Source organism: Chiloscyllium punctatum, chromosome 2, assembly GCF_047496795.1.
Source record: "Chiloscyllium punctatum isolate Juve2018m chromosome 2, sChiPun1.3, whole genome shotgun sequence".
NCBI lineage: Eukaryota > Metazoa > Chordata > Chondrichthyes > Orectolobiformes > Hemiscylliidae > Chiloscyllium > Chiloscyllium punctatum.
In genome coordinates, this window is record NC_092740.1 from 129365403 (window position 1) to 129376483 (window position 11081).

Below are 11081 nucleotides of genomic sequence, written 5' to 3' on the forward strand. Positions count from 1 at the left end.
CTATTTACTGCTGTTATTTTTATGTTTGCTTACTCTGTTGATCCCTGTCTATTCTGGTTCTTGTTATTTAAATAGCTTCCCTGTAATGCTGTCATTCCTATTGTTTTGAAAGTCTACCTTTCCCTTCTCCAAACCCTCTGCCCCTCTAATTAGTTTAAAGTTCTCACTACAACCCCAATTATTCAATTCACCAAAACACTAGTCCCAACATATTTCAAGTGAACCCAATCCCACCAAAATAATACCCTTCTACCCCAATACTGCTGCTAGTGCCTCATGATTTGAAATCCATCCTTCCCATACTAGTCTCTGGAGCAATGCATTTAACTCCTTGACTTTACTAACCTTATGTAGTTTGCCTGTGCCCCAGGTAGTAATCAGGTTTAGCTTTTCAATTTAGCACCTAACTGTTCAAAGTGATTCGACAAAACCTCTTTTCTAGTTCTATCATTGTCATTGGTGCCAACGTGAACAATGATTCCTCGATCCCTCCCCTCCCTTCCAAATTCTTCTCCAGACCCCAAGGAGATATCCTTAACCCTGACACCAGACACGCCACACAGCCTTTAGCAATCCCACTCATGACTGCAAGAAAAGTGTCAATCTTATAAATTATACAGTTCCTAACCACAGCTACATTTGTACTTCCTTCCTCCACTTGAACGGCTCCCTGTACTAAGATGCTGTGGTCAGCTTGCATATGCTGCCTGCAATCTCCACTTCTGTCTGCACAGCTTACAAGAATCTTTTAGCTGTTGGACAATTGTAGGGATGAAAGCTCCTCAATTTTTATCCCCTTAAATCAGCTTCACCTGTAGTCACACCCTCCTGATCCTGATCACAGATTTAATTTGAGGGGTGTGACCACACTGGAGCAAAGTGCCCAGATAATCTTCCCCTTCCCTGATATGGCATCATGTCTGTAATTCAGACTGAAGCTCCTCAACTGGGATCTGAAGTTCCTTGAACTGCAAGATATATCTGGTCTGGATCCCATTGTCCAGCAGCGGCCACTTGCTGCAGCAGGAACACATCACCTGACCTGCCATCACTATCATATTTCATTTATCTAAGAGATTCCCTGCTCTTTAAACATCACGTAATGATATTTTAATTATTTATATAAACTAAAAGAAAAACAATCACCAATATCAATCTAATACTTGAACAGCTACTTTTAACAAAAGAGAAAAGAAAACCGCTGGAGACCTAAACTCAAACTGAACACCTTACTGTTGCTGTAAAGAACTGGAAATATTCACCAATCCTGCTCACCAATTAGTTTCTTTCTAACATTGTGCTGTAGTTTGTGACATCATTCGACAAATGGTAGTCCTCTTGATCCACACCTTTTATCTTCCACCACTTATCACTCACTTTGGACAGCTTACTTCTTGCCGTAAACCCTAGTTAAAGCAACTCTGTTTCCTGTTGCAACAAATTTCCACTTTGAACCAAGTTTCTATTCATAGTCAATAACTCATACAGCCTTCGTCTCATTCTGCTGCAGTCCAGCACAGACTGTGCTAAAAAGATGAGATAAGGATTGCTGTGTACAAGATTAAATCATTCCACGTGGTGTCAGCTCTCTTGATGATCTCTCATACTCCCTCTTTCCCATCTGGGAACAAAGCCTCTTCGAGCAGATTCAGGATGGCTTAGGTCAGACCACATGACAAGAGCAGAATGATGATTACTCAGTGCCACTTAAATATAAAATAATTTTTGAGATGTGAGCATTTATTACTTATCCTTAGATGTCCTGGGGGTGGAGGTGAGCCACATTGAACCTGCTGCAATGCCTGTCATATTTGCCACCACTTCCAGAATGTGAGCCAGGGTTGGTGGACGTAGTTTGCTACCACTAATCTTGCTTTGTTGATATTTTGTCTAGGGCCTATCTAAAATCAATGGTAGAAGATACCCCACTGTATAGTCTTTAAAGAAGGGAGAGTTGACTTAGTTGACAACATGTTATATTGCCTGACAGCAAAAAGTCCAACGATATTACTTGTGAGGCATAATTACTAGGACTCTCAGGTGATGTATGCTCCCTACAAAGTCTAGTGTAGAACCTGACAGCCTCCATTCAAAAACTCTGTGGTATCAGTTGGATTGATGGAGCAACTGCAACTTCACCATTAAACACTTTCAAATCCATTAGCTTGTACAACACACCTACAGTCAGGAGAGCCGGAACTTTGACCAATGACAGTGAAGGAAGTCAGGATTATGTGTGACTTTGAGGATATCATGCAGCTTCTGGTATTTCCATGCACTGCTGCACTTGTCCTAGGTAGTAGATATTGTGAGTTTTGGAGGTACCATCGTTCAAGGCAATATAATTTCACATTGTTTTATATAATGGAATTCCTTCTCCAGATGCCACTGACAGTCATATAACTGCTATAACACTTTAAACATAATCAAATACTTTTGGGCAGTATTTTTTCTTTTTTATAAGTTTTGTCTTCTGATCCAATTACACCCATTACAACCTGCCCTGTTCCTTACAGGGCTGTTGTTGGTATATTACCCCTTTTGTCCTTGAAAAATTCTCATCAGAAAAAAGCAGAGGCTAGTTAGTCCTTCAACATTGTTCTATCATTCAATTAGATCATGGTTAACCTGTAACTTGACTCCATTTATTCATTATAACTCTGTAACATTTAGTACCTTTACCTATCAGAAATTTATCAATTTTGGAATTATTCAGTTGAATATCCTCCCAAGTTGTAACAGCTTTTTGGGAGGAGAGAGTTCCAGATTTCTATTGATCTTTATCTGAAGAAGAGCTTCTTGACATGACCCTTGAGGAGCTGAAAGTGTGTTGCTGGAAAAGCACAACAGGTCAGGCAGCATCCAAGGAGCAGGAGAATCGACATTTCGGGCATGAGCCCTTCTTCAGGAAACCCTACTCTTTCCTGAAGAAGAACTCATGCCCGAAACGTCGATCCTCCTGCTGCTTGGATGCTGCCTGACCTGCTACGCTTTTCCAGCAACACATTTTCAGCTCTGATCTCCAGCATCTGCAGTCCTCACTTTCTCCTAGAAGATGACCCTTGAGGAATCCATTTCTAATTTTAATGTTATACCTGATTATACCTGGACACCCCCATTAGAAGAAAAAAGGTCAGCTGAGAGAAACTATTAACATGTTAAAATGCCCCTTCATCTTCCATATTCAAGGGAATGCAAAGCAAGATGCAAAAAACTGACTTTATAATTTAATCCTATAAACCCTGGTATTAAACTAGTGAATCTGCACTGCACACTAACCAACGCCAATGTCTTCTTCCTGACGAGCAATGTCCAGTTCTGAGCACTGTGCTAAATGGAATTTGACCAGACTTCTATACAACTGGAGTGTAACTTTCAGACTTTTATACCCCAGTTTCAGAATACTGATGATAAGTGTCAGGGGATTGCTGAACCGTGGTGGGCAGCACAGCCATGCTGCAACCCATCTCTTCCCCATTAGTGCAAGCACATTTCCAGAAGGAATCACTATCCAGCAATAACATGTAGGAACCTTGTCATATTTTCCAATCCATAGCCCATAAGTATTTCACCTAATTATAGAATCGCTACAAATAGCAGCTGAGATTAGCTAACTCAGCAGACCGGAGATTGGAACCTAAGACCTACAATTACAGTTCCACTGTGCTACTTGCTGAGTCTTCTGTGGTCCTAATCTAGTTTAGCTTTAGAGCAGTTTTACTAAAATGATAATAGCTGTGAGGGACTTGCATTACGTAGTGAGAATAGAAAAGATTGGATTGGTCTCCTTAGAGCAGAGAATTCTATGGAAGTATTTAATGGAAGTGTTCAAAATCATAAATCATTTTACTAGAATAAATAGAGAGAATCCTTACACCAGCACGGTAACCAGAGAGCATATTTATTTCATGCAGGGCCTGTGGGCATTGCTGCAAAAGTAAGCATTTTTGTCCATCCATAATTGCCATTGAGAAGGTGATAGTGAGATGCCTTATTGAACTACTGTGGAGTTCCAGTATTTCAACATAGTAACAGTGATAGAGTTCTAAGTCAGGATGATGTAGGACTTGTAGGGGGACTTGCAGGTTCCCATGTAATTGTTATACTTTGTACTGTGAGGTAGTATAGATTGAAGATTTAGAAAGTACTGTCAAAAGGAGTCTTGTTGAGTTTTGCATATCTCACACATGGTGCACACTGCTGCGGTGGAGGAGTGAGTGTTGGAGGTGGTGGATAAGACACCCAAGTTCGTGGATGGTGTCAAGCTTCTTGCATGTTACTGGAGCTGCATTCATCAAAGAAAGTGGGAAGGATTCCATCATACTCCTGATTTCTGCCTTGCAGATGATAGAAAGATGTTGTGAAGTCAGGAGGAGGGTTACTAGCTGTTGGATTTCAAGTCTTTGACCTATTCTTGTAGCTACAGTATTAACATGGCTGGTCCAGTTAAGTTTCATGTCAATTGTGACTCCTGTTGATAGTGGCGGATTTAGTATTGGTAATGTCAAAGTGAGATCGTTAGATTCTTTCTCGTTGGAGATAGTCATTGTCTGGCACTTGTGAGATGTGAATGTTATTACAATACTCATCAATTTGTGCTGGAACCATTGTCTTTGATTCTCCCATTGGTTGGGGAAAGAAGAAAGATTCTTGTTTTCAAACCTTCCCTGGCTTTATCCACCTCCTTGATTTTTGTAAGATTCTCTTGCCCAAAAATCCTCCATTATATCTGCACCTTTCCAATCCTAGCTTTATGTACATCCTTAATTTTATTATCTCCAGCATTGGAGCTTGTGCAGCGAGCTATCAAGGCCCTTCAGACTTCCCTTGTTAAGTCTTTCCATTTTTCCACCTATTTTAAGATACTACTTAAATCTGACTTTTTGACCAGCTTTTTGGTCATCTGTCCTAATGTCTTCTTATGTAGCTGAGTATCAAATTTGGTCTGGTAATGTTCTCTTGAATTCTCTTGGGACTGTGCTAATGTTAACTATGTAAATGCAAGTTGCTAATAAGCTCCTCAAAAACTTACTGGCAACAGATTGTAAGCACTAGTTTGAGATTTTTAAAGTTACACACGTTTTGATATCAGCTATTCCTGATGTTACATAGATATGTCTAAATAAATAAGTCAAGGAAAATCAAAAAAAAAGAACCAACTGTGTTTCCAAAACAAAGCAGTTTCCAGATGATGTATTACAAATGTGAGAGAATTTGATGATATCATTTTCATATCACCATCTATAAGGCAGAAGTCAGAGTGCAATGGAATATTCCCCACTTGACTGGATGAGTGCAGCCAACAACACTCAAAAAGCTTGACACCTACTTGAAAAAGCAGCTTATTGGCACACCATCCAAAAATGTTCACCCCTCCTACCACTAAAGCTCAGGAGCAGAAGTATGTACTGTCTACAAGGTGTACTGCAGAAATTCACCAAGGCTTCTTAGACAGCACCTTCCAGACCCACGACCACTTCCATCTAGAAAGACAAGGGCACCAGTTTCATGTAATGTCATGATCTGCAAGTTCCTCTCCAAGCCACTCACCATTCTGACTTGAAAATAATTTGCCATTCCTTCTGTGTTGCGAGCCAAAAGCCTTTCTAACAGCATTGTGAGTTGGCTGATAGGATTGTGGCTTCAAGATTACTTTTTTGCCTGCAACTAAACTCCACCCATGATGACTTTTCACTCCCTGTAGATCAAATGTCTATCAAACTTAGCCTTAAATACATTCAATGACCCATCCTTTACTGCTGTCTGTTGTGGAGAGTTTTAAAGATTGATGTCTCTGTAGGAGGGGAAGTTCCTCCTAACCCCTGTTTTAAATGTAAGACCCCTTATTCTTAAATTCTGCCTGCTGGTTTCACATTCCTCCATGCCAGTGTGTACTTCTGCTAATTAGATGCTAAATACCTAGCCATTAAAGGTGACAGGGCAAACAGGCAATGTGAACTAATTAGTCAGTCATATTTAAATATTTGTAGAGAAGTGTCACTGGAAGGGAGGAGGGTTTTACGGTGCATTGGTGTTGGAATTAAAACTCTAACTAGAAAGTGTATGCTCGGACTTCGTTTAAAACCATTTAAGTTTTAGAGTACAGCATTCCATGTGGGGGCATGTATCTCTTTGCATCTAGCCTCCTTCAAATCTTATGGTTCAATCAGATCACATATCATTTTTTTAAACTAAAAAGAGTATAAACTCAATATGTTGAACCTTTCCGTATTAGATAACCCCTTCGTCCAAGGAATCAGTTGATTGCAATTTCTGTAAATCACTTCCAATACAGTTAAGTCTCTCTTTAAAAAGGAGACCACAACTGTGCACAGTACTCTAGTTGGAGTAAGACTTCCATGCTACATACCGCTTTTGCAGTCACAAAGCAAGGCTGTTCATAGCATATAACCCATATGGCTGATAATCCCTCACACATACAATCCCATTCCATCACTCCTGTGACTGCTTAACCACAAGACAACACAATTTAACTGTACTTAACTACATCCCAACTAAACAGCCTCTCTGAGTCAATGCTACTCTGACCCCAATGCCCACTGGATACCAGCATCTTGCATTGTCTAGTAGGAAAACATCACATACAGGAAAGCAATTGGACAATTTCAATGATGAGCTTTTATATTTACAGCGAACTAAAGTGAACACAAACAAAATGAATAAAAGCTGCAGTTACTGCCATGATGTAAACCATCATGACCAGCAACTATTTTAAACGCATGATGACCTACTGCACAAAGCTCAGATCTATTGGAATAAGACAAAGAACTACAGATGCTGGAGATCTGAAACAAGAACAGAAATTGCTAGACAAATTCAGGCGGTCTGACAGCATCTGTTGTGGGGAGAAAATGAGTTAGTGTTTTGACTCCAGTGACCCTTCATCAGAATGGAAAGCATCTATTGGAATCGGGTGTGAATCAAGTCCTATCTGGCTTGTGTTGCCCATCGCAACTAAGCTCTGTCATGGACAAAAGTAGCTTCCTCCTCCCCAAAGTCCTCATCCTCCTCCTCGGAAGACTGCTCCCACTCTCCGGCTCCTCAATGCCTGATTGCTTCAATTGTGCAAAACACAGCGTGGCAAGATGACACAGCACAGTCTGTCTGTACTATACTGGAGCCCTCTGCCACTCCTGCAAGACTGGTCTAAGCAGCAAACCATATCGTCAACAGCCCTATGCCCTGCCCCACCATGGCCATGATAAAAACATGGGCAGCATTGTATCTGAGCTCCACATCTGTCAGGGAGTTACTGAAATAATTCCACAGAGGCTGGAATCCTGTCGCCAGGTCACCCTTTAATTTACACATGGTGAGTCCTTGACACTGTTTCAGATCCCTCAGAGTGAGCAGAATCTCTGACACTCCTATTTTTTTCTTTTACTTATTTTCTTTTCTTAATTCTTTTTCCCATGTCATGTGTGTGCAGGAGTTGGACACAGTGAAAAATAACAAGTATGTAAATCTTTATTATGTGCCACCACCAGGAAGAAAGGAAACATCCGAGTGGCCAGTGACAAGCAGTGCCCCTCTCCGAGGGCAATGCTGCATGATCAAACAGTGAAAGGGAGGGCAGGGATTAAATCAAAATAGGGTTGGAGGGGGAACACTCCTGTTTATTAATTTATTTATTTTTCTTTTTTTCCTTTCTTTTTTCAGGTGTGAGACACAGTGAAAAAAACAAGGTGTACAAATCTTTATTCAATTTCCACCACCAGGAAGAAAGAAAACACCCAGGTGGTCAGTGACAAGCAGTGCCCTTCACATCAAAGGGCAATGCTGTGTGTTCAAACAGTGAAGGGGAGGGCAGGGATTAAATCATAATAGAATTGGACGGGGAAATAATACACTCCACTCCTTGCGGTGCCCACCTCTCCCTGAACAGCTCAAGGGTGTTGGTGGCCACTGCGTGCACCTTCTGCAGAGACACATGGGCTCTAACATGACCGCGAAAGAGAGGAAGGCAATTGGCCCGAATGACCCCCTCCACTGCTCGCAGCCTGGACCTGTTAATGGCCAGTTTGGCCAGGTCCAGGAACAGACCCACGAGGAGGTTCTCTGACCTAACCTCCCCCCTCCACACTGGATGCCCGAAGATCAGGAGTGTGGGACTGAAGTGCAACGAAAAACAGAGAAGGAGGTTTTTAATAAAATCAAAAAGGGAATGCAAGCACGCAAACCCAATATGTACATGGTCCACAGACTCTACAGCACCACAGAACAAACAGTTGGAATGGGAAACATTCTTGTTTATTTTTAAAAACTTTTTTTGTGTGACCAAGTCATCCTTTATTTACACACAGAGAGTCCTTGACACTGATCCAGCTCCCTCAGAGCCAGCTCTCAGAGTGAACAGAACCCCTGACACTCCTGTTTATTTTTTTTATAACTAGATGCCTGATGCTTGTGTATTTATTTTCTTTTTATTCTTATTTACCCCACACAACCGCCTAACTGTGGTGGTGCCTATTTTTTTCCCCAGCACCCATGTTGTGTGTGTGCAGGTGTGAGACACAGTGAAAGACACAAGGTCCATGATCTTTATTCAAATTTCCACCACCAGGAAGAAAGGAAACACCCGAGTGGCCAGTGACAAGCAGTGCCCTTCACAAAAGGGCAATGCTGTGTGATCAAACAGTGAAGGGGAGGTCATGGACTAAATCAAAATAGAATTGGAGGGGGGAATAATGCACTCCACTCCCTGCGGCACCCACCTCTCCCTGAACAACTCCAGGGTGTTGGTGGACACCATGTGCTCCTTCTCCAAGGACACTCGGGCTCTAACGTAGCCACGGAAGAGGGGCAGGCAGTCAGCCCTAACGACCCCCTCCACGGCCCGCTGCCTGGATCTGTTTATGTTCCAGTTTGGCCATGCCCAGGAGCAGACCCACGAGGAGCTCCTCTGACCTACCCTCCCTCCTCTGCACCAGGTGTCCGAAGCAGTTGGGCTGGGAAACACTCTTTGTTTTTTTTTCTTTTATTTTTCGCTTTTTTCTTTTTAAACTCCTGTCTATTCTCTTTTTTCTTCTTTTTACCCCCACACTCCTGCCTAACTGCGGTAGTGCTTATTTTTTCCCCAGCACCCATAGTGTGTGTGTGCAGGTATGAGACACAGTGAGAGACACAAGGTGTACAAATCTTTATTCAATTTCCACCACCAGGAAGAAAGGAAAACACCCGAGTGGCCAGTGACAAGCAGTGCCCTTCACAAAAGGGCAATGCTGTGTGATCAAACAGTGAAGGGAACACCCGAGTGGCCAGTGACAAGCAGTGCCCTTCACAAAAGGGCAATGCTGTGTGATCAAACAGTGAAGGGGAGGGCAGGGATTAAATCAAAATAGAGTTATCTCCTGTTTATTTATTTTTTTCTCTTACAACACTCTTGTTTATTTTTCTTTTTTTCTTTTTCTCCTGTTACTTTTTTTTCCTCTTTTTTTAACCTCCACACTCCCGCCTAACTGGGGTAGTGCTTATTTTTCCCCAGCACCCATGGTGTGTGTGTGCAGTTGTGAGACACAAGGTGCACGAATCTTTATTCAATTTCCACCACCAGGAAGATAGGAAAACACCCCAGTGTCTAATGACAAGCAGTGCCCTTCACAAAAAAAAGGGCAATGCTGTGTGATCAAACAGTGAAGGGGAGAGCAGGGATTAAATCAAAATAGCGTTATCTCCTGTTTATTTATTTTTTCTTACAACACTCTTGTTTATATCTGTGAGCCAGGGGTCCCTGATTGGACCAGATTAACAGCCCCAATTAGGAACTCATATTCTGTGATGTCCTCCTGGCTGACCATTACAATCACTACAATTACACAATGATGTCAGTGGTCAAAGTGGGTAAGTACTTGTCCACTAGTAACTAGTCTTGTAAGGCATGTACAATCTTAAATGCAATAGATACACCAGAGTGCTCCAGGATGTAGGATTCATAACCACTGCCAGGGCACCCATACCTCTGAGAAGAGGTAGTGGTGATCACAGATCACAAATGGAATGGAATCCCTTCCAGGAAATGAACTCTGCAGTGTTGTGATACACTCCTGTCTGTGTCACATGTGTATAGTCGATGGCACCCTGCATCTAACAAAGTCAGCCAAGTTTCCAAATCCTATTGGCTGGGCTGTAGTACTGACCCTGTCATTTAGGAATCAAAATGAACTGATGTGATCTTTTACAGATGTATTGGTCACTGTCCCAATACCTTTGTGAGTGCATAACTTATACATCCTTTAAAGGTCACCCATAGATTCCAGGAAGGCACTAGTAGCATAGAAGTTCAAAGCGACTGCCATCTTCAGAGCCACCACGAGAGGAAAGCATGCCACTTCAGCAGCCCTCAGGTTCAACTCCAGCATTCGGCATCGTTCCATCACAGAGTCCCAGGATATGCAGAGGCTGTGCTAGCACTGTGCCTTGTTCATTCCTAGGAATTGGAGTCAGGGCCAAAAATCTCTGGACTTCATACAGACTATGCACATCCCAAGGGCCCAGCTGCAGTGATCTCTTTCTGAACTCCTTACTCCTTTTCTTCTGGATGGTGTGTTACTACTCCTGGGAGAAAGTGAGGACTGCAGATGCTGGAGATCAGAGCTGAAAATGTGTTGCTGGAAAAGCGCAGCAGGTCAGGCAGCATCCCAGGAGCAGGAGAATCAACATTTCGGGCATGAGCCCTGAAGAAGGGCTCATGCCTGAAACGTTGATTCTCCTGCTCCTTGGATGCTGCCTGACCTGTTACTACTCCTGGGCTTGCCATTGGGTCTGGTCCGCCTACCTCTACCTTCACCTTCTTGGGAAGGCAGCCTCAAGAGGGCTATGTCTCCACCTGTCATTCAGCCTCAATAACTGTGCAGACTAAGGGACCAACACATTACATTTAAAGGGACTGCATGCTATGCTCTGAACCTTTTCCATCCCAGATCCACATCAATCATTCAATTTTTCATGGCATTCAGTATAGACCATCAATCAACTTACTGGACAGATGATGAACCAATGATCTCTGCCTCCCACAGCATCATTGGATGTTGTACAAGTTATTGATCATCTTCGGCCAGCAT

General features: G+C 42.4%; 1 protein-coding gene across 1 annotated transcript in view; it reads left to right on the forward strand.

Moving 5' to 3' along the window:
* Positions 1-10646, forward strand: part of LOC140489365 (trimeric intracellular cation channel type B-A-like) — a 77924-nt gene extending 67278 nt beyond the window's left edge. The window contains exon 8 of the mRNA XM_072588874.1: positions 7681-10646. Within this exon, the coding sequence (XP_072444975.1) occupies positions 7681-7686 (6 nt within the window). The 3' untranslated portion in view covers positions 7687-10646. The remainder of the gene's footprint in view (positions 1-7680) is intronic.
* The last annotated feature ends 435 nt before the right edge of the window (positions 10647-11081 follow it).